This window comes from Sphaeramia orbicularis, chromosome 10, assembly GCF_902148855.1.
Source record: "Sphaeramia orbicularis chromosome 10, fSphaOr1.1, whole genome shotgun sequence".
Taxonomy (NCBI): domain Eukaryota; kingdom Metazoa; phylum Chordata; class Actinopteri; order Kurtiformes; family Apogonidae; genus Sphaeramia; species Sphaeramia orbicularis.
Genome location: NC_043966.1, coordinates 23996928 through 24021490, shown reverse-complemented (window position 1 = coordinate 24021490; position 24563 = coordinate 23996928). Strand labels below are relative to the sequence as shown.

General features: G+C 38.6%; 1 protein-coding gene across 4 annotated transcripts; it reads left to right on the top strand.

Moving 5' to 3' along the window:
• The first annotated feature begins 1271 nt into the window (after positions 1–1271).
• Positions 1272–23356, top strand: lnx2b (ligand of numb-protein X 2b). Of its 4 annotated transcripts, none has more exons than XM_030146154.1 (10): positions 1272–1548; positions 8416–9013; positions 10562–10746; positions 12887–13086; positions 15351–15773; positions 16492–16638; positions 18973–19147; positions 19560–19803; positions 21488–21646; positions 21743–23356. In XM_030146154.1, exons 2-10 carry the CDS (start codon positions 8616–8618, stop codon positions 21876–21878), a joined length of 2067 nt encoding a protein of 688 aa, XP_030002014.1. In that variant the 5' UTR covers positions 1272–1548; positions 8416–8615; the 3' UTR covers positions 21879–23356. The 4 variants fall into 4 exon arrangements, with proteins under 4 accessions (XP_030002014.1, XP_030002011.1, XP_030002012.1 ...); XM_030146151.1 differs by having other exon boundaries at positions 1273–1548; positions 10562–10755; XM_030146152.1 differs by having other exon boundaries at positions 1273–1548; positions 8273–9013; positions 10562–10755.
• The last annotated feature ends 1207 nt before the right edge of the window (positions 23357–24563 follow it).

The following is a 24563-nucleotide window of genomic DNA, read 5'->3' as shown; positions in this document are numbered from 1 at the left end:
ATCCAGTTACACATAGCACAGTGCACAATGAAATTTATTTTGTACCTGCAGCCAACAGTAAATAGAAATTTTACATGGAGCACACGATTAAAAAATATATACAATCTGTATGTTTAAAAACTGTAAACTTAAAGGAGGTAACTCTAATAGATTGTAGTTGTAGATTAAACTATCCAGCAGTATGTACAATAGATTAAACATTTACATCACTCAAGTATAACATACACTTCTGCTGTAGTAATATGAATCCAAAAATAATATTTTTAAACACTAACATACAGTTTCACTCAATCTTCTCTCTTGTACTAAATTTTCAAAAAAACCAAACTCTTAATATGGTCCATCATTGTAGAATGAAACAGCCAACAATGTATAAAATATTTAAAATGATCTTAACATAAAATAGAGATTAGTACAGCAGTATTATGAGTCAAAAACCAGTACATATTGATAAAATACTAACAGGAATCATTTTCTGTATACATGTTTATTACAGTTTCAATGTATATTTCTGCAGCATTAATATGAAGAAAAAACAAGCATGTAGTGGAAAAACACTAATTGTTTGATTCAGTCTTGTTTCTTGGACTAAATAAAAGAAAAACCCTCTTAATACGATGTATTGTAGCAGAATAAACCAGCCAACAGTATGCAGTAGTTAAAATAATCTTAACATAACAAAACAAACATTAGTGCAGCAGTAATATGAACAAAAACGAGTACATATTGATAAAACACTAACAGGAATACTTCAGTGTATACAGTTTTAGAAGAGTTTTAACATACATACCTGCAGATGTAAAATGAATAGTACTATGAATCCAAAAAAAACAAGTACATACTACATAAAAACTGGACTAAATAATAAAACCCCTGAATATAATGCATCATTATAGGATAAAATAACCAATATACATTCACATTATAATAAGTATATGTGTACATTATTTTCAGCACACAGTTGTACTTCAGGTTTTGAATGCAGTACTCATAGTTGTAGTACAGTGTGGTATTAGTACTTGTGATACTTCCATCACTGCTCATTGGATCTGTTTTATAGTTCAGCTAAACACACACAGATAATAGATGTTGTTATTGTACACAGTCTGTAGGAGCAGGACCACAGCCCCACCACGGACACACACTGTAGGTAACAGAGCGTTGTGTTGTGTGTCTTTGTGTGTGTGTCTGTGTGTGTGTGTGTGTGTGTGTGTGTGTGTGTGTGTGTGTGTTGTGTACACTTCACCTGCTCCTTCTTCTTCCTGTGCTCTCACTGTGTTTGCTCGAAACTGGGAAAGTCGCCCAGCCCGAAGCAGGAGGCTGAACTCCACCTGGGGACGGACTCACCGGGACCATTCAGCCTCAGCAATGCGGTAAAATGCCCCGCAAAGTCGGAGGTGAACGTTTAGCTCAATCTCAGAGGTGTTTTAACGCCGTTTTCTACTAATTTCACCCAGATATCGGCGGTTTTTTTTAAGCTAGCGGGACGTTAGTTAGTTAGTTAGCCGCTTCCGGAAATCGACCTCCTCCTCCTCCTCTTCCTCACAGGTAAGACGAGTTTCGGTCTCTCCTTGAGCTAAACGTGGTCTTATATGTAAACAAATAGCTAACAAAGCCGTGCTAGACTTTTAAGGGTTTAATATCTTGGAGTTGATAGCTAAACATACGTGTATGGACTGAAACACCGTCGGTACAGAGTGAGTTTCCGCGGTCAAGGTGTGTTTGACGTTATCGCTGTTGAGGTAGGTTATGTATGCGCTGTAGGTGAGGCCATGTCAGGGTGTCTACGAGCTGTAATACCGTCAGTCTTACTGTTACATAGCTGTATAACCTTACTTTATTACCTCTTCTGTCATTGGATCTGTCACAGCGGTGTAGTGATTAGGAGCGAACCGACAGTCAAGGGGGACAGTGAGTTATTTATGGTCCCACTGACAACACTGACATGGAGGCAGAGGTGGAAAGTGATCACAAATGTCCTTGGAAAGACTCATTTATACGCAGCCTGCTTATATTTCTGTGGGTATATGCTTCTTGAAATACTTGCAGGCAGTAGTGAGGTATTTTTTAATACATGTAATCCCACCAGTGTTACAGTAAAGTACAATTAACTTGGATAATCAGTTAATCTCATGTCTTTTTTTGTTGTTTTCATTTGTGCCAGGGAAGTTAATAACTCTCTTTCAGCCCTTTCAACCCTGCTATGTCTGAAAAAAAAAAACAAAAACACTAAAAACCAAATGTATGTGCAAATACTCTTTGTGTAGGTAATTTTCATCCTTAGTTGCTTTTCAAAGTTAAACTGGACTGGTTTTGTTCTTGAAAATGTTTTGTCGCTTGGATGAGAGACAGAACATCTTCAAGAACAAAACCAACAATTGAGGATTAAAAACTAAATTACATCACATCAAAACATACTTATTTTACCCTGTGGAATCATTTTTTAAAAGGGAATGTTTACATGTGGATGTCCCACTTGTGCTGTATAATTGTATATTTTGTGCCAGATGTGCACTTACTTTTGGTATGTTTTGTTGTTTTCATTTGTGCCAGAGAAACTATAACTCACTTTCAGTTCTTTCAAACCTGCTGAAAAAGCACTAAGTTGATCATCAGATTTAAGACGCATTCTGTATATCAGGCATTGCCATCTGTAAATGTCATCTGATTTGAAGATAGGCAATGGCAGTCAGTTAAAGCAGATGTTGAGCTGATACGTCAGTGCATTCCCTGTGAATTCAGTCATTTCTGCAGTCTTAAAGACCCTAAATCACTGGGCAAATACACCAGAAAATGAAAATACACAGCTTTCTTCTGCAGCCCTCTCATTTCTGTCCAAATTAAAAGACTAAATATAAGTACAATTTCAGATGAACCTTGTACCATGTCATACCGAGATGGATACCCCACTTTTCCATGGTTCTGTGATGAGACATGGAATAGAGAGTGGACACATGTCCAGATCACATCTGTCAGAATCTAATCAGAGATGGGTAATTAGTTTTAGTCAGACAACCCCCCCACACACCCACACACACCACACACACCCACACACACACACACCACGCACACACACACACACACACACACACACACACACACACACACACACACACACACAACACCATCATCTGTCTGGAAAACACCTGTGGTTAGCCAGGATGCGTCATGTAGTAGCTACACTTTCTACAGCCTGAAAATACAGGCAAAGAGTAGCCTAAACGCAATAGTGTCATTAGAATATGCTTAAAGGTTGTTTTTTGACCAGTAATACTAATAAACAATCAACCACTTCAACTTAAATACTTGGCACAGATATTCAGTCTATTTTTGCCTGTTGTGTTAAAACTATTGCATTTCTAACAACACAACATTGCGTATTTTCTTTTAAAAATATAAAGAATTTTGTCATCAGCCATGTTTGTATAAAATTTGAAGGAAAAAGAAAATGTGAAGAATGGATTTAAAATAAACTTTAGCAATTCAAAGCAAATGAAACTAGCAGCATCATGTCCTCTGAAGGTGGTGGTAAAGACTATGGTACACATGGCTCTAGGAAACGTAGTAGAAGAAGGAGAGAATTTTGTTGTTTTTCCAGGAAACCTGTCATGTTAGGTAAGTGTTTGCCATGTCAGTGTTTCTGTTTTCCTTTATTGACAAAGACAAAAACCACTTCAGGCAAGTTTAAGTTTTTGTTTTACATATATGGAAACACAACTACTAGACAACCCGGATGGGACTAAATTAGCTTTCCCAAATGGAAAATTCACTTCCTAACAATACAGATTCATCTGTATATTGTAGCAAAATCACGCATCAGTTGACTTTTCTTACTTCCTTATTCTTTGGTTTATGTTTTGTTGTGAAACCAGAGATCACACTAAACACTGATTATTTCCTGTAGAAGCTGTGTAGTTAATATTTTTTGTGGGATTTTAATGAAGACATTGAGGAATACCTGTTATTATCATAACAACTAAAACAACATAGCTAATAGACTAATAAGAGACATAGGCTAATAGACATAGTCCAAGACCTCTGCACAGTATTGTAGTATATTGTGAGAAAGTAATAGAAATGTTGCATTTAACCTTTCTGCCCTTCAAGCAGAAAATAAGAGAGATATTTTTGGCAGATAAATCAAAGCTGGAGGTGTTGTCAGGTTGGTGGATGAGGAATGTGTATATAAGCTTAACATCATGAGGGTTTTGGAGGCGAGACATTTGTACAGTAGCACATGTCAGTCTGTTGTGACACTCAAACCGGTTTGGTTTTGTGTGAATGACAAAACTGGGAAGAAGTTATGAAGACTAATGGAGTGATGTTAAACTAAAGAAGCACTCAGTTTGTTTTGTTTGACTTTTCTTTTATATCACCACAGCAATAAGTAATGCAAATATTGTCCTTTATAAATTTAAATCAGGGGATTTGCATGTTGTTGCTATAGCGCTTATGTAAGTTGTAAACATTATTTGACTAAAGGATCTCATAGTATAAAGTGTACATTTAAACTAATTCGAGGACATGTAACTTAGATAATAAGTAAAAATGATACCTACTTTGATCTAAAACCCATTTGGATCTTCTCACTTGATAATACCAGTGAATCATTTATTCCCCTTTTAGGTAATGATTGCTACTCCATCCTAAGAACAGTATTTCTGGTCTTTTATAGATACTAATACCAGACATAAGTGTAAGGCAGAGGTAGACATGATAAATTTTCGCCTCATGGGTATTTATCTAACATGGCTCACCTGTGTTCACTGTGGGTGTGGCAGTACATGTGACTCACTCATATCGACCATCAAAGCGAGTGACTCGGCTCAGCTTTGTAGGAACGCCACATGGGTAATCCTGTGGGAGACTGGAGGACACTGTATGAACCCAGACATTTCCCTCCGAAGCTTAGGATGTCACATGTTCACAAGGCATTTGGGTGAAGGCGTTCCTTCCTAGAGACCAGTTGTAATAAGCAGAAATACTTTACTTGGCTCTGAACCAGTAAAAATATATTTCCTTGTGCTAGTTTCATAAACATGGACTTGCACAGAAGTCTAAAATGTTTTTGAAGCGCTACATTCCTGTGTGTTTGGCTCTTATAGGATTATATTGAGGTTTAGTCCATGTCAAACTATACTTATGAAGAGGTGTTAAATGTTCTTGAAGAAATTTAACACCGAAGGAATTTGTTAAAGCAATAGATAACACTGGCTGTGATGTCAGCTACTTTAATTAATTGGTGATTATTTTAAACTACATCCACCACCAGCAAATGTCAGTGTTTAGAGCGTAATTTGAGTAATATTTGGTCTTTATGATCCAAAAAAAAATAATGGATTAATTGACTAATCAACCCATTGATTAGTTGTTTTTTGCACTATACATGTTGTGCTTTGCTTTTTGACAAGTTTCCATTTTACACGGAGGATCCCAAGAAAGATGAGTATCTGTATTGATTTCAGAGCATCAACCTGTATCCTGGAGAAAAGGACTTTGTTACTGGAGAAAGTGAACACTATATGAGGAAAATTAACGTTGTGCAATAACATTGGTCAATAATGTGGTGATGATGATATGACTTGTGATAAATAAACACACTAGTATGGCAATTAGCACTGCACTGACACCATTTAATGTGATAGTGTCTCATTGTATTTTACCTGAAGGTGACATATGACACATACTTAAGTATTTTTTTTCTGAAGTGGTTTTTATGTGTGTCAAAGTCATACAAGTTACATTTAGGGAAAAAGCAGGTTTAGATGGACTAAGAAAGCATTTTTTTGTGCTGACAAGATCTGCCAGCTGCATAATAATTGTATTTGTACGATAATCTTGCCTCCTGTGTAATATATTATCAATAATGTAACATAATAATTTGGTCACTTTGCATTAGTAGTCATAATCAGTTTAGACTGTGTCATTTCAATTAATTTCCTGACAGCATTGGGGTTGTCAAAGATAGATTCCTGCTTCTGTAAATGGGTCTGTTCTCATCTGACATTTTTCTTGTTACTTATGCTTGTTGTGAGGGACATGGCTGTCCATTACTTAAATCCTCCTATATTGCATAAAGTAGCTCCTAAGCCAGTATTATATTCACCTTGTGAAAATGTCTTGAGTTGTATGTGTACAATAATTTCCTTGAAACATTCGTGACACATTGGCCATTTCTTACCTACCCGTAGCACAAATTGCTGTTTATTCAGTGTATTCTATTTATCATCCAGCCCTGCAACATGATGAACCTGTGATTTATGGGTCAGCTCTACAAGTCACCTTCAGACACAGTAAAGTAAAGCAGTGGAGTATAAATCACCACCAGGGCCATGCACATCTTCCTTCAAAACTGCTGCTAATGAAGACGGGCTGTTTCCTTAGTGAACGCAATGAGTTTAGTTCCCTCTTGTGTTCAGTGGTAACTCCCAGCTGGTACATTCATATCACTTTGTCGCAAAGTAAATAATACTCCATTGGCAAGGAATTTGACAACAGTGAAACTGTTAGAAACTGTTAATTGTTTATTGATAAGAGATCCTAATATCCTTTTTATACCAGGATCTGTAATACCAGTTTATTATACTGCTAAAGATAGACTCTGTATCAGCTATAACCCAATATTGATCTGACATTTCACTGATTATTGGTATTTTACATCGAATAAAATGACTGAACTTTAAAAATATGTTACACTGGCTGATTTTTATGTGAATGGTTACATCTTGCAAGGAATCGTTAAAGTACATTTACCAATACTTATTATTTATCCTCTATTTCATTGTAAAAAAATATAGTTAAATGCTTTTCAACTGTACTTTTTTACTTGTCATTTCAACAAAGTTTGTGCTGACGCTACTCCAAGGTTTTAATTTTTGCTGCGACTTCTTTGTTAATGATTTGCCCAATTCTCACACTAGGTCATGTGGTTTCCAAAAAAATGGTGCGCAGCCTGGTTTCTAAGTGCTTCCCTTGTTGTGTTACAGGATTCGTGACCCCTATCCATTACAGGAATAGGTATCAGTTGTGCAAAGTAAAAGACAAAGAGAGAAAGAGAAAGAGAGAAGGTCTTTTGTGACCTCGCCTACAGTGCATGTATGTGGAAGAATGTGTGCACACATACTTGTAATCAGGCTTGTGTGTTTGCAATCATTCAGCTACTCTGTGAGAGTACTTTACCTGTGTAGTGCTGCATCAGCAACCTGAACTCCCGCCCCCCTTCAAACACACACATATACACAACACTCACATTTAGTGGCGTCGACACAAGCAGAGGAGTACGTTTCCTTTCCTCTGGGCTGAGCTCCACTCTGCCTAGTTACACCAATTCCCACTTGCATTCCTTGCACCGGTGCAATCAGAGCTCATACACATCTATAGTCATGCACAAAAGTGTCCACACATACACACACAGACTCACATTATTCTGACGGTGAGCTGAAGAGGCAGGGCTCTGGTTTCATTCGGGCTTCAGGCAGCCAACGCAGCTGCTAGGTTAGAGTCTTGTGTTTGCGTGCAGTGGCTCCTTGGTGCATGACAACAAAGATATCATCTCGGGTGAGTAGCTCAAAGGTAATGCAGTCTTTTTGTACCTGAAATCTAGACTAAGGTCAGAAATATAAGAAAACTCCAGGCTGAAAGTTCTTTGAGGTAGCTTTTTTTTTAGCTTGTTTGCATCAGCAAGTGTTATCTTAACTTTATTTTGAGCCATAGTTGGTATCTCTTTTATACGGTTTTATCTGAAATCAAGTTAGAATGTTTGAAGTCCCTCTAGTACTAAAGACAGAGTGTCCTAGTGTGTTCCAATACAAAAACTGGCTATTTTTATGTGGCCTGCACTTCACGTAGTTCACATGCACATGCAGTTAATCCTAGATGATATATTTTGTGGAATCAGACTTAAAGTGTAGGTTTGTGTTTAGTTTAGTCATGTGTGGACTATGTGGCTAAAAGTTTTCTAAAGAATGCATTCCTAATCAGCACTCTCCTTATGAAATGGAATTAAAGGAGATTAGGAACTACACAAAGGCAAGGAGTCCACTGCCGATGGAGTGCAAGGGGTCATTAGTGATGGGATTGCATTTCTGCTCAGTTCATTCAAAATTCTTACACTCATGTTGTGCCATGTCTTTGTTCGTTCCCATTAGTAGGGGTTTGGCGTTATTCTGCTTTCTCCTACCTCCTCCAGCCCAGCATTTTCACAGAGTTTAGCCCTTTTCAATTAAGTGCACAGTGACTTTTAGCTGAGATGAGAATTCCTTTTGTCCCTCAGGAAACTTGCTGAGAGGAAGCAGCTGCGGCTTGCTGCCATATTGCTGCTGCTCTGTGGATTTGTCATTTCCTGTGGAGTTGGTCGGTATGAGTAGGAAAAGTTCAACATCTGCAGTCGAGCTCACAGTCTTTCTCTCTCAACAGAAAGGCATAATGAAGGAGTGGAGATAACATTGTTGACCATGGATGGGTGTTTCACTTTCAGCAGTTAAGAGAAGACTCAGCCTGGAACATGCGCACATAGACGCTGCAGTTTGTTGATGAGATAAACAGTTGGAAGGAAACGGATACAAAACACTTTCAGTTCAAAGGACCTTAGGACTGACATCCTTCAGCCATTGGTGATGACAGAAACCAAGGTGTCCAGCAGCAGCACCCCAGGGCTGTCGTGGGCACGTGTTTGTAAGGAGTGCGGCCAGCAGCATGAAGGCCAGGAGAGCCACCTGTATGAGTATCAGGATGAAGTGGACGATGAGCTGGTGTGCCACATCTGTCTGCAACCCCTGCTCAGACCTATGGACACCCCTTGTGGACACACCTATTGCTTTCATTGCCTGAGTAACTTCTTGAAAGAGCAGGACTTCTGCCCTGTGGACCGCCAGCGGCTGCAGTTACACCAATGCCGTCCCTCCAGCCTGCTGGTCAGGAACCTGCTGGACAAACTGACTGTGATGTGTCCTCACTCTGCTGAGTGCCAGCAGCAGATGCAGCGCTGTGAACTGCAGCCTCACCTGCACAACAGGTAGGACTACTTAATGTTACATGCAGACAGGTTTAAGACCATAGAGGGATGATGGTAATGTTGGTGCATATCATTTGGCCTCTTCAGCAGTGTTTCCAAAACATTTCATCTGGAGGCTTAAAAATGACAAGCCATCATAACCAAATTCACAGTTGGTGTTATCCATAAATCAGGAAAAAAGCAAATTTGCATGTAAATGGTCTTCCTCATCATTTTGCAGCTTACAATATTATCTTTAACTTTATATCAGCTATGTTTGATTACATTTTATGCACATTATTGAAACATACCCATTAAATTAGACACATGAACTTAGGTGGAGTTAGCTATCTCAATGTATTTATTTTCTTTCATCTGCAAAACAGTATAAACCTTCAGTACTTTATTTAATGAGACAATGAAACACTTTTATGATGATTTAACATAGAAGTGTTTTCCTCTCATCAGTAACACAAATATAAGCCTTTCATATAAGATTCAGTGTTAAGAGTTATCATAAAAAATATGAATGTGTAGTGCTGTTAAAAATTATGCTTCCTGATGTTTGAAATGCAAAACTTTTTTCCAAACCAAACAAAATCCCCTGCAACTCACTGGGGAATTTTGTTCCTGTTTGAACTGATGCTCTTTTGGTACAGTCACAACAGCAGTTAATGGACACTATTCCAAAATGTCCAGCTACAGTCAATGTTTACAGTTTGTTTATTCATGTTTATTTACCATTGTTTCTAGTAGAGTTAAGTTTCAGTGTTTCCTAAGTTGATGTAAGTGTATTGAAATTTGTAGCTTTATGTCAACCAGCTGAGCCAGTCACTGAAAACAAAAACACAGCTGACCAGTGATGTGATACTAAAGTGTAATCTAGGAAAGCGTGTCTAACCAGTACCATGTAAGTATAGGTCTTCATTTAGAGCTAAACATTTTGTTGCAACATTTTTTATGTCATTACACAAGAATTCTTCTGTGTGTAAAATGACTGTCATCAACATTGTTTCCCCTCTTTGTTTGTTTACAGTGGCTGTTTTTTCTGTCTTTGAAGTTATACCGTTTATTTCTGGTACCGCACAAAAACACAGTTCTCTTCATCCAAACAGACGCATAATTATTGAGCTAAAGTTGAGCTGCAGGTCAGTCATCTTGTTTTCCACCGAGGTGCTTATCATCTCAGTGGACTGATACAGTCTGTTGTGGGTGACAGATAGTCCTGCCGCAACCTCTCTGTACAAACAATGAGGAGGCAAAGTTCAGGCATGAGAAACAAGCAGCAGTCCCAGCACTCATCAGACTCAACCTATCTCACCCTGCAATGCAGTGAAATTGTCTGCTCATCTGCATAGTGCTTCTCCTCTGAATTTTATGAATGAATGCGTTCACCCGTCTCCTTTCCTTTCTCTTCATTTCTATGTAAATGCATCCCTGGCACTTCTGGGAATTATTCTTACTTCCTCCTAAAGATTGATACTCACATGTGTTATTTCTGTAAGGATAAAATAGCCTCACATGTATCCCTCTTGGCACTAGTTCCCACATGCTTCTGTCTTCCCCCAGATGTCCTGTTTTTAAAAGATTGAGGGAGGAAGCAGAGAAGAGGAAGAGGCCCTCGTGGAATGAGTTAAAGGGACGTAAGGGGGATGGAGACTTGTCCGGTGATGCTAAACAGTCTGCAACACTGCCCCGACTTTCCAGCAGAGATCAGCCTGAGCCTGGCCTCATTAACCCTGCCTACGAAGAAAGTGAGGATGGTATGGAGTTCTTGTAGCATCCTAACTGCTGCTGTTTTAAAAATGGTTCAAGGACGTGTCTTTTTTTCTTTGTGGCCAGACAGGATAATTAGAGTCACCACTTCTTAAGGAAAGGATTCATAATTAAAGGTTGATCATAGACAATGCTCCAAGGTTTAGTGGTAAAAGTTTGCTTAGTGTTGTGATTGTGGAAACCAAAAATCCTGCCCTTCTTCAGATGGGGTTTGTTGTCAGATACACAGATGGGGATTGCAAATGTTCTTAGCCTCAAGGTTTTTATTCACATTGCGTCTCAGGTGAATCATCATCCTAGAAGTTGGAACACGTACCAGCTCACAGATGTTTTACCCTAACACTGATTTACTCACAGGGGAAAAACCCTGTGAGTAACATACAGACCAGTTCAATTAAAGTCCACTCCAGTGGTTGTCACGCAATGGGGGATCAGACACCCTGAGATGTTTGATATGTTTTCATCAAATGAATCCTGTATAAGACCTTTAGAAGTATGATTACAGTATACACTCACTCTTTTCTATTTACAGCACTGTGGAGGAATCTCAGGCCACCATTTATTTATTTATTTTTTTTCAGGGGCGTAATGAGCATAATTTGTATTTCTCAGTCTTTTTATTAAGATAAAACTAGAAAATGTATGGTAATACAGTGCATAATATTAAAAACTCCCTAAAAATACAAACTAAATGGGTTGTGCAGGCAAGAGTCATTATTTGGTGTGACTTCTGCTCATGAAAAAAAGTAGCTCAAACATTTACAAGCATTTGTCATGTATTGAATTAAATTTGGTTTAAAATACTAGAAGATTAGAACACTAAATCTCACATCATCTGCCCAGAACAGTTCAAGAGAGGTCACTCCAAACACTGGACACTTGTTCCTAACATTCTCATATTTTCTATAGATTTAGTATGTATGTTGTAACAGAACTTTTGTAATACATCATTATAATCTTGTTAGAACAACGAACCTAATAGCGGCCGAAGACTTTTGTCGGGTACTGCATGTTAAGAATTGTTGGAATCTTTTCATCTTAAAAAACAAACAAACAAAAAAGTCATATTTACTCACAGATTCCACTGTCTTTGCTGAATTAATTCCTTTGTAATACTGAAGAGATTAGAAAAAAAATTGATAGATGTGCAGCGTGCAAATACTTGTGTGGTATCTGTGCCAACTCTGTCCTCACTTTGTTCTGAAAACAAGCAAAATAATAATGTTCAGAAAGATTTCACTGGTTGTTACCCACAAGATTCAATGTTGAAAATTAGCTTAATCTCAATGTATTTATTTGCCGAATTTGACCAAACATATTTACCTTATCACAAAAGCTGGAAGTGGCAGGAAACATGAGGGGCATTTGATAAGTTTGTTGCCTTAAGGTAGAAGGAAGACGAGTTGTACCGCTCTCATTATATTCATGTACAGTTCAACAATTTAAATGAAACATCAGCTCATGATCTTGGCAAGTTGACAAATAATGGTGGTACGTTGCCACAGGGCTCAGATCTATGCACTTACCCACAATGAACTCGAATGGCTGAGGTGTCTCTGTACAAAGGTCCACCTTGTCCATTCACAGGGAGTGAACTTGCACGGTTCAGTTATCTGAAACAGAAAAAATGCAGAAGCTATCACCTTAAAACTTCCTGCATAATCACTGTCAGTGTTGAACTTCACGTTAATGTAACGAGAGCTGTATAACTCACCTCCTTCTACCTCAGGGCATGAACTTATAAATCAACACTTGTACAGATGTCAGAGGTGCCTCAGCAGAGAATTGTGGTAATATCTCTACCACTGCCTTTGTCTTCTACTACAAGTAATGACGTGTGGGGTATTTAAAGCTGTCTGATTGTTTAAACCTTTGGGATTTTTCATCCAATGTTGCTTTGTTCCCATGTTGCAGCAATTAACCTGGGGAGACGGTGTTATCATGAACATTAGGACTGACTGCCAGAGACAAGCTGTCTTATCTGTTAACTACTGATTTACTCACTTTTTAAATTTACTTTATTACAAATAAAATAACAGAAAAGCAGGATTATCTGACATAAATTGCATGTATATGTAGCGCTTTATTCCATTTATGTCTCTGGTGGTCTTCCTCCAGACAACACCCCGCTGCGGTCCAGTCTGGTGGCCGAGGCCAACGTGGTGGAGCTGTTCAGGGAGGAGCCTGAGGAGGAGCTGGGCCTTCGCATCGTGGGAGGGAAAGACACACCGCTGGGAAATATAGTCATCCAGGAGATTGTCCGGGACTCGATAGCAGCTCGTGATGGCAGACTGGCCCCAGGGGACCATATCTTAGAGGTGAGACAGACTCAGTGAGGAAATGCTGGGATAAAGTAGCACATAATGTCACATAAAAAAACAAACAAACAAAAACAAGGAAATGATTCAAGTAGCACTGCAGGACACTTCAGGGTAATGTATTTTGACACAAACAGCCTGAGGCTGAATTGTTATGATATTGTAATCATGGTGCTTTTCAGCATGAAGGTAGAAAGCAGATGTTCAAGATAAACAAGTTTCAGTTCCATGGTAACAAGGCGTGGTTAATGATGTAGTTCATTAATGTGTCACCGCAAGCAACTCGTCCTGATTGTCATCAGTGATTGACTTTCCTCTTTTCTCTTGGGAGGGGCAAGATTCAACAAAAACAAGTGGGCGAAAATGTAATCGGTCCCTTTTTTTAAAACCGACAAATCATGTATCAGTGGTTTATATAAACCAGAGTTTTTTAATTCTTTTTGTCAGTATCAGTTAAGGGTCACTATCATGACTCTTATAAATAGTTGAAGTATAACAAGAATAGTTTAGTTGCATGCATCTAAATATAAACTCGACACTGATTCTCGCAGAGGAGAATGGATGTTCAGTGTCTTAAAGGAGACTTGACTAAGCCTCTTTCACCTTGGATTTCTTCCCTCCGGCTCTCCTGGAATGTGGTACACCTGTAAACTGAGCTCATGGACTATTTCAGCTTCGGCACCTCTGTTCCTCTGTGTCGTCTTAAAATGCAACATTTCCCTTTTTGAGCCAACCAATCCCAAATCTGGAAATGAAAATAAAACCTCCAGCCAACAGGCTTCCTCTAGGATCTGAAACTTTAGCCGCAGTTTTTTGGGCTTCATTGAAAGCCAGTGGATGTAAAGAGATCTGATGAAAAGCAAAGACTGCATTCCTAATTTGTTGAAACTCTATCTTTCTTGTCCCTGTGAATCAATGCATTGACTTTCTTTGTGAAGGCCCACTCTCATATCAGATTTGTAAAGCAAAGATTGCTTTGACAGATGCTTATTTTAGCAGCAATTTGATAATGAAAGAAAAGCCACAAATTACGAAGAAAAATGTGAGATATTTTACTTGCTGTTTGATTCTGTCTTTATTATGCCTCTGATCAATAGAATGTATGTGAGGAAAAAAAGTTGTGGAAAAAAACAGAGTAACAGAAGCAGAGGGTAAATGAAGGTCAGTTACTTCTCTATTTTTTGGTTGACTTCAACGTCATCAAGCAAAATAAAAAAAGCAAGGTAAGTTTATACTGTACAAATGCAGCTCAGTGCAAATAAAAAATAGGAAATAAAATGCTCAAACAATAAAATGTTAAAACATTGAAATATGATTAAGAGAAAGGATAAAGGACATAAAATCATAATAAGAGAGAATAAAGTAATTTTCAGATGATCAAAGTGATTGTTGGAAAGAATAAAAATGAATATATAGAAGATATTGTTCTTCAGAATTACAGAGCACTAAGATTTAAAGTCCCATAAAATATTTATTTAGATTTTAAAAGAAAATTGTGTGATCTGACCTTCCTTCTAAACAAGGACGACGTGATTTGGTGAAAAATTCATTTTATGATTATTGTTTGCTGAACTGCGACTTTCAGTTTTGGTTTGAGCCTATTTATGTGGTTATAAAGGTCAATGCACAGGTTTTGGTTTTTTTGTTTTTTTACCTCAAACTAACGTTAATACATAAAAAAACCTTTCACTTTTCATTTTTTACACGGTATGTCTTTCTGCTCAGAGCCTTTGAAACCAAAATGTCACCGCAGAGATTGTGTTTATTTTTTCTTTCTTATGTCTGAAACTAGGTCACTATGAAGCCTATGAAATCTGGACTTTAAATGGCAGCCTTTTGTGATTACATATAGGACAGGCAGACATGAAGATTACGTTTGCTGTTCAGTTAATTGTGCAGGAGGAAAAAGCCAATATTATTGATGGTATTGATATTATTGATGGAAATTAACTGTCTTTGACTTAATAAGAAATTGGATATCTGTTGAACTGAATGTTGACAGTGTAATAAATTAATCTAAATCACTGAACATGAAAGTCAAAGTAAATCTGAAACTGACCTGCAAATCAGCAATTAAAAAATTAGGTGGAAGTGATTACATTTTTTTAAGCCATTAATTTATTTTGAGTCGTTGATTTAAAGTTGAAGTCAGTAATTTTAACCACTGTTAAAGCTAAGTTCTGCAACAGTTCAGATCAGATGAATCAACTGATCAGTCTGTCTCTGTTTTGTCATTTTGTTTTCTGTGTTACGGATGTTCTCAGGTGAATGATGTCAGTTTGGCGTCCGTCCCTCATGCTCGGGCGATCTCAGTGCTGCAGCAGCCATCCCTACTCAGACTTACCGTTATGCAGGAGAAAGGTTTCAAAACGAGGGACCCACGCACCGATCATCATCCTTCCTCCTCCTCCTCTGCTTCCACTGCCTCCCAGCTCTCCCACAGTCCCCATGGCAATGCTACGTCCAGCACGGTCCTGCAGGTCACGCTAATGAAAAGTCAGCGCACCGAGCCGCTCGGCATTAAACTCATCCGCAAATCAGACGAGAGTGGAGTTTTCATCCTGGATCTGCTCTCCGGCGGTTTAGCAGCAAAAGATGGAAAACTGAGGAACAACGACAAAGTCTTGGCCATTAATGGGCATGACCTGAGGCATGGCACACCTGAGAGCGCCGCCCAAATCATTCAGGTATTTATTCATAATGAAGAATGATGAACACATTTTTATCGAAGGATCAAACCAGAGGCTCGGCAGGACTTAGCTAGTAATTACAATATTTGTGTAAGAAGATGCATGTCTTTCTTTTTAATCTGAGTTTCACAAGTAGGTTTTGATACTCAACGTGTGGAGCCTTGAAACTGTACCAGATATGTGACTGATGTGAAATAGTGTTTCATGGTGCATTCAAGGACATTCATGTTGTGTAATGCGTTGCCAATTCATCATTCAAATAATGAACTACATGTTGGAGCAAGTCAAACAATAATGGAAATATGAGAGGTATTCACTGAAAAGGCTCCTATTCAGAAGCTTATTTTTATTTCTCAGAAAATTTGAATGTAGCAACAAAGAAGACTTTAAAACACTGCTTTCATTTCCAGTATAAGTAACACTAAAAAAAACAAGACTAATGCATTTTCATTCAGTATGTGTAAATCCCAATTGAAACATAGGAACAATTACACAAGATCTTCTGTGTAGCTTTGAATTCTTCTTTATGTTGGAAACAAAAGGAGCATCCACTATGGACTTTAAATATGTGAGAAAAGTTAAAGAGAATGAACCAAACCAATCTGAAAACTCATTATGTGTGCAGAGTAAATGACATCAGTGAGTAACATACTTCAAAATAAGATCTGTAAGTATTTGTCTTGAAATCAGTTGCTTTGTGTTTTTTTTAATTCAGGCCAGTGAGGTGCGGGTCAACTTTGTCGTGATGAGACCTGCCGATTGTCCAGAAGAAGGAGGAAGTAGCAGAGAGGGACAACACAGCAGAGGAGCCAGGAGGATGCCTGAGCCCCAGTACTTCAGGAGACGATCCACCTACATGAAGGTAATACGACAACCTGATCCTCTGTTTCTGCCCATTTTGTTTCACTTGTACACAAGCCTGCATGTTCAATGGCTCTGAAAACTAGTCTTGTAGAGCCAAATTTATGTCCACATTTCATTTGAAGTGTGCCAGCGCTGTATATAAATCTCATATTAATCCTTTGGGAAAAGGAGTAAAAGTACTCTGAGTTGCTTGGCTACTTTTTGGTGCAGATAATGCAGCACTGCCTTGGCCAAATAACGTTGAGGGAGGAAGTTGTTTTGGTAAAATATGTGCAATGAGGAGGCGTGTTGTATTAAAATGACTAAAAGAAAAGGGCACAAAAAAAATATGGGTCGTTGTCACAACTTGCCATTTTCAGGGTGTAGTTGCAGCACGGAGGATGTCATTCTGTCATGTAGCCGTTGAAAGTGATAGAGGAGAGATAGTGGAAGGAAGGAGAATGATAATCCCATGCGTTGGAAACATTCGTCGTTATTCCAGCAGAATACTTCCAGCAAGTCAAAACGGAACATGTGCAAATTACATTTTCTGTTTGTCTTGTGGGCCATATAATCAAATATTTTTGCTGTGATGATATGACAAACATAACTAAGACATGTAGATCTTATTACTGAAATATACAAAAAAAATGCCTGGTAATGTCAGATAGTAATGGAATTAAACTTCCTTGAGATCATGTCATTAAAAGAGAAACCAGTCAAATCAAAAAGGTGGAAAACAATGGGGAAATAGTGATTGAGCTGTTTTTACATACGTGAACCTAGATAGTTATCACAATTATGCAAAATAATTGACAGTTATGTTATAATTGTAATAGGCCTTGGTAATATACCACATTTTGTTGCAAACTAATATTCAAATTAACAGATATTCCCAATTCCTATTGTTGCTGCTACTGGATGTTTTTTCTTGTATTGTTGAAATACCTAACAAACTATACGACTTCTGTTTACACTACGTAATTGTTGGAGTCATTCTTTTGTCGGTGACACTACTATCATACGTTGTCAGTAGGACAGACTTGCAGCCCCCCAGTGGGGGGTGAGAATCTTTGAGAGCAGACACCTGCGTCGGTGAGGGGAGATGAAAGCCCTTCTGTATGGCCTCCCTCTGTCCTGATCAAAAGGCCTGGGGTGCTGCTCACTCTGCCGTCACGGGGCCACTGTCTTGTTGTTTTTTGGTTGTTTCTTTGGATGGCAGAGGATCAAAGCTGGTAACAGTTAGCTTTCGCCTGTGGAGCAGAGTCTTTTCGTCTTACTGGGGGGAGGGGGTTCCCTGCTGTTGAGAGGAAGAGCCCCCACCTCCCCCGAGCTTCCCTTCTGATAGTTTACAGACTGCAGAAAGCAACAAGAAGGAAGATTTAAGCTGTCATTTTCCACACGTCTTTTCCATTATGAGAGCGATGTGCTGATCCTCACACATTACCTCTACCTTTAACTCTCAGCTCCATCTCAAATGTTTCACATTTGTTTCTACAAGAGGTTTTGCAAGAATCCATTAAGTCAAAGGATCCTGGAGTTAATTGACATCACAAACTTAATGGAGAGGAGATCAAACAAAATTGCTGATTATTATGAAGCATTTATAGTACATGGGAAGTTCAATGAACCAGTATTATCCAAAAATCCAATCAGTTACTTAATTGATGGTTTAACGTAGGCCTATGTGATAAATACTAGTGTAAATACCTTATCGATAACAATAGACAAAAATGTTGAATGTAAAGTTTAATAGTTTCACTTAAATGCAGTAAATGCAAACCTTCATGAAAGCACATAACAAATCTGCAAAGTTTGGTTGCATGAACAAACCCGAGACATGTCAGAATTAATTTCTCTCATGCACTCGCATCCTTTTATTTGATAATGGAGAGTATGATGAGTGACACACAAAAGCCAATCATTTGACAGGCAGGTTTTTTACTTGTACCATCACAATGTCAGTAAAAATTATTATGTGCTGGTGAAACTGGAGTGAGCTAATGAGTCACACACATGCTGCATGCACAATAATTACTGGAAAACAGCCACAACACTAAGTCACACCTCCACCAGCTACCTGTGGTAGGATACATGAGGGCGCAGGACCGGCTGTTTATTTATGTGTAAATCCAACCTCATGCCACCCAGAAGAAAAATGTCATCCTATCAACAACTTTGAGGTTGAATACCATCATACCCACACACATAAACACATTCAACCCTGGATTATATCAATGGAAAATGTCGGTCTGAAATTATGTTTTTAAATGGTTACAATGACAAATTAATTTTTGCTATATGTTCTACATCCGTCACAGTGATTTCATGTTAAACCTCACTGTTCTCACAGGATCCTCCAGGTGGGTTTTCCAGCCATGAGAAAACCGTGAGCCTGAAGAAGGAGCCTCGACTCTCATTGGGAATCACCATTGCCGGAGGACGGGACTGTCGCAGCCGCCTGCCGGTCTACATCACCAGTGTGCAGCCCGTTGGATGTCTGCACCGAGATGGCACCATCAAAAGAGGTACAGAGCAGCGTCAAGTAGATGTTTTTAGAAAAGAGAAGTAAAGCTTTAGGTTGGCAGTGTCCACACAGTGTGTCTTCAGCTTGTATAAGTATGGTTTAACCTTGAAAACTTATTCATGTGGTATTTTTTGCTCAGACACCCTCAACACAGAGTGAATATTTTAATGGAAATCAATCTGCAGTATTGGTATTGCATGTATTACAGTGTGACAGTTTGATAAATATTTAAAGGCAAATCCTGTTATTCAGAGATAAAAAAAAAAAGTGTGGCTGAAGGTGAAATGAGTTAGTCTCTTTACAGAGTATCTGCCAGCATTGTAATTTTCCTCTGATGTTTTATAGTAATAAAATATTTGTCATATTGAACACAGATTTTCTGAGTCCATCTGTCTCCCTCGCTATGTCTTTAGGGGACGTTCTGCTGAGTATCAACGGCGTCGATCTGACACAGTTGACCTACAACGAGGCGGTGTCTGCGCTCAAGGCTCAGACGGCTCAGTCGCAGGTCGTGCTCCGTGTCATTCAGACACTGTCGGAGGAGTCAGAGGAGGACGCTGACGCCTCCAGTAAGGATGAACTGGACCCTGTGGACGACCTGCGAGAAGACATGCTCAACTGGACTCCTCTGTGGACTCGCTGGCTGGGTTTGCCGAGGTACATCTGCCTCTAAGACACTGAAACACTGACAAAACAACTCTTACAATCCTGTTACTCACTCCTCACAGTCCTCTAAGGCTATCATTCCTAAACTTTGTCAGGATGACTAAAGATTGATATTGTGTATTTTTAGGACCCACATTTACAAGATTATGACATGATTATTTTTGGCCTGTATTTGACTGACTCTTTTCATCAACGAAACAAAAAGAAACAGTTGAGATGCTGATCTTGAGCTTGTTCTGTCCTTTACAGTATTTTTGTCTTGCGTCTTATGCCATTTTTATCTCGTTACATCTTTTATAGAATTTCTGTCTTTTGTCATTTTTGCCCTTTTTTTGTCTTATACAACTGAGGCCTCTTCTCTGCACTTCAAATAGGTTTCATGAGGTCAACATTAACATAATGGTTTAATTTAGCATTTTGTTGTTATCAGCTCTGAGACCGAGGTGTCTGATCCATCAGAGAGATTGGTCTACCGGCTTATATTATTTTCAGACAATTATCACATTACACAGAGATATGAAACTAATATCTAGACTTCTGTAAACATTTAACCAGGAGTTGAAGAGAAACAGTTGAAACTGTTGCATCAATTCACAACTAAAGATGACAACACTGCTAGTTGTCACTGGTGGTGTTTCCATTTGCTGCAAATCTTTTACATAACACTGTTGTAGAATACCATCATTAGATATTCAACATTCAGGTGCCACTGCTTTGGTATCAAGCAACATGTTCATTATCAAGGATAAACATCCAGTATAATAATATCAGTTCCACACAATTTTTTGTTTTTGTTTGACCAACAAGACATAAGTAAAACTAAAACACACAAAAGCCACTTTTACACAGAGATCCTGGAAAAAGGTGAGATGGTGATCCCACCTTTTTTCCACTGCTGTCCAATTTCCACAGCCAAGCCAAAGGAGTAACAGAGGTGAGACAGGCTGGACTTTTACACAGCGGACCTGTGTTCCAGAATCGAAACGGCGGTGGTGCAGCGCAGCGTATAGTGTGACGTATAACTTGCGCAACAGAAATACCCCAAGCATAGCGGTGTTGTTAACCTCTCCAGAGTTGGCCCGTCTTTCACCGTTCCACAAATGTTAGCATGAGTCCTCAGCCCGAAGTGACAACAGCTTGTGGATCTCGGCGTCTCCCCAGTTTGTTATCTTTCTGATTGCGCTGATATGTTTGTTTTCTGTACACGGCCTGCACTCATTTTTAAATCCCCCTGTTACAGGGGTCACATACGCAATACATCATCAAAACGTCACACCTTGGTTGCGGAACAAGAGGTGTTCCTTTTACATAGTGTTCTGGAATCATGATTCCACCTTTATCATGGCTCTGTTGGTACCTCCAGAGGCCACGATAAAGGTGGGACCAAATGATCCCACCATTTCATTTACATAGACATCGTTCCAGAATAAAGGCGAAATATTCCCGTAACAGAAGTGCTGTGGAAAAGGGGCTGAAGATGTTTCCCTTTGTTCCATCTCAGAGGTGCTGGAAAAAGTGTGTAGCCTTATTGTTTCTTGACATAAAATTTATCTGGAATCAATAAAGGAATCATTGCAAGTACAATCAATAACAGTCTAATTATATAATAAATCAAATTAATTTCCATCCTTAATTCAGCTGTATTATGTTTTTTTTTTTTTTTTTAACCTTTCAGTCACATGCACTGGTGTCGAGACATTGTCCTCCAAAAGACCAACAATGAGAGCTGGGGCTTCAGCATCGTCGGAGGCTACGAGGAGAGTCACGGCCAACAGCCTTTCTTCATCAAAACCATCGTGCCTGGTACACCTGCTCACTTCGACGGACGCCTCAAGTGAGTCGACCACAGTTTAACACGATTGGCCCTCTCTGCTGTCATCACACACTGAGACGCCACATTTACCCATGGGCTGTGCTTCTGTCTTTCCAGGTGCGGTGATGAGATAGTGGCCGTGAACGGAGCCACTACAGTAGGAATGAACAATTCATCTCTCATCCCGATGCTTAAGCTGCAGAAGAATAAAGTCACGCTGACTGTGGTGTCCTGGCCAGGGAGTCTGGTATAGACACTTAGACACCATCATTCACTGTCCCTTTCCTTCTGCATTCTACCCTTGTGCATCTTCTTGTTAGTTCAGACTTGTTAAGCTCTTTGTAATAAGAATATGTGCTAAAGAACCACCTTGTGCACAATTAAAGTGAATTTCACAGTGAACATGTTGGGTTTAATCAGGTTGAAAACATTATGACAATCAGTGAATTACATTTTAATGGCAAACTGAGGAGATTCTTATTTTTGAACATATTTAATCCTTATGTATGTTTTCTTAGCTGTTGATTATTGTTCTCATTTCTTAGTCATGACCTGATTCATGTGATTCACATCAACAGCCTCCAAAGATGAAAATGTAATGCATATAATATAGATAGTCGTAATGAAGAGGTATAGATGAGCACCGACTCACTACAGCGATGCCAAAGTCTGATCCGTCATCCTGTCCTCTACCTGCAGTTTCACTCATGAATATTATAAGCTCTGTTTATAGCACACTTTTCTGCAGCAACATGCTTTACAGAAACTAATCGGCATTAAATGGACAGCTACAGTCAGTGTATTTTATAAGGAGATAGATTTTATTGAGGACTGTGTGTGAAAGCCTTGGAAAAGACCTGAAGTCACCTCTGGTCTGTGCAGTTTCATGGACTGGAAGGTTCATAAGGGCTTAAAGAGTCTGAAACTTCACAGAATTTTCCCGTCCGAGCCTTTAAAATGAAGTCAGCAAAAACAATACAGTACACACTTTGAAAGCTGTTTCAGTAAGAACTGTGTTAATTCAATGTTTATTTCCTGTTGCAGCAAAACACTGTAACAGGAAATCTATTTTAATATATTTGCCGTTTCAAATTATGAACTGTGGCCTCTTCAATAAAGCGGTTTTACCAGATTAACCAGGATGTTTTGGTTTATTTGGTTCCATAAAGGAAATTCGGCTACAGTGTGACGTACAAGTACAGCAGGAAATGACTTTAACAAGTAAACAAAGACATAATAAACCTGGTTAATTTGGTAAAGTCACGTGGCCTGTGGAAGCAGATGTGCCTGTGATAAATGTGTCATTAACAACTTTGGATTTATTTGACATACATTCATTTTCACATAATTTACTGGCTCATACTGAATTGTTCCAATAAGCAGGTGCCTTGTAACTCTGAAGGACAAACTAGAATGTAAACTTGCCTTAAATTACGCCCGTACCAAAACGTTGTATTGTTCTCATTATTTCAGCTCATTGTGTCCTGTTTGTGTGAAGTTCAAGGTGAGCCGCTTTGCTGAAATCATTTATTTTACCTTCAATTATCGAAACAGTCCCAGTGGCCTTTTCTTGTACCTTTACTGATACAAGACTGTATTTGAGAAGTTCAGAGTATTGTTTCAGAATTTGCTTAAGCCAGAGTGGATGTGAAATATTAGTGGCGTGTGCATTGGCTGTTTCACCACGTTCAATAAAGTAATCCAAAAAACTTTATCACGGAGTGTTCTTTTATCTGCACTATGAGTATAAAACTGTGTTTAGAGTGGACCCTTTTACATGATTTCATTTAGATCATATAATTGAATTACTTGTCAATTCATCACAATGACTGGGTAGATTAGAGAGGTTTCATAAGAGAAAATTAACCACCGCATCACCGATGACCCATTTAAGAGTGAGGGAGGGATAGACATTTTTTTTTTTATACTCACCAATAACAGCAATGGACAAAGAAATAACGAAGTCTCATCAAAGGGAGAACAAAATTATTAACCTAAACAAATGAAATTGAAATAATGGGTTACAATTGTTTTAACCAGGCCTGTGGATGCTTTAAGTCCATAATAGTACCACAGAGTTACGTTGGTTGTTATATTCCACGGCTGTGTCTAGTTCCTATGGGGATGATGTTTCCTTTGGGGTCTAATACAGTTTGGCCTACACTTCTGTAAAGGAAATTCAACACATGCAAAAAAACAACAAAGGGGTGACAAACTAAAGAACAAAAAATCTCTCTACATAAACCCATAAACACCCAGTTCTACTTTTGTGGCAGTTTGCAAATGAATTTTTCCTCTATTACTCCTTTCTAAAGGGATTTATCACTGTTTATTGTAATATTATTCTCTTTATTTTGCATTTCTTCAGTAAAAATCAGGTATTTTTTCTGTATTTAATTTACTGATCATATAGATGTTCTTTAAAGCTCAGAGTAAATTCAAAGGTTATTATATCAGAAATGGAGAAAACTGGAGAAAAAAAGTGACTTTTTCTGAAAAATCTATCAACTGAACATAAAACCATGACAGTCCATCCACTGTCATTGATCAAACTCCATTGGTTTTCCTGGTGAATCAATGTTGTAGAAGATGACGGTGTTTCCACATTCACTCCGGAGCCTCTGAATGTCCAAATGGGTCATATCTGATGACCATGAAAAGATGACAAACTGTATTTAACACCAGTTATTTACATGTATTGACAGGATTAGTGGATCGACAGGTAAACAGTTTACATCAGTAGATGGTTTTGAACGCTTGTGGATGTTTGGGTTAAGAACAGAAAACAACCACAACTATGGCCAAACTGGACACGATTAACAAAAAAATAGAGTTTTAATCGATCACCAACTGCATGCAAGTTAAAGGATAATAAATATACACAGTTAACAGGTGTCCTATCATAGAATACGCTGCAAGTTCCAGGGAAGAGGTGCTT

Coding starts and splice junctions, on each gene's coding strand:
- lnx2b (XM_030146151.1), top strand. CDS start 8,616: ATGACAGAAACCAAGGTGTCCAGCAGCAGCACCCCAGGGCTGTCGTGG. Junction 9,014..10,561: donor CAGCCTCACCTGCACAACAG/GTAGGACTACTT, acceptor GTCTTCCCCCAG/ATGTCCTGTTTTTAAAAGAT. Junction 21,647..21,742: donor CACTTCGACGGACGCCTCAA/GTGAGTCGACCA, acceptor CTGTCTTTCCAG/GTGCGGTGATGAGATAGTGG.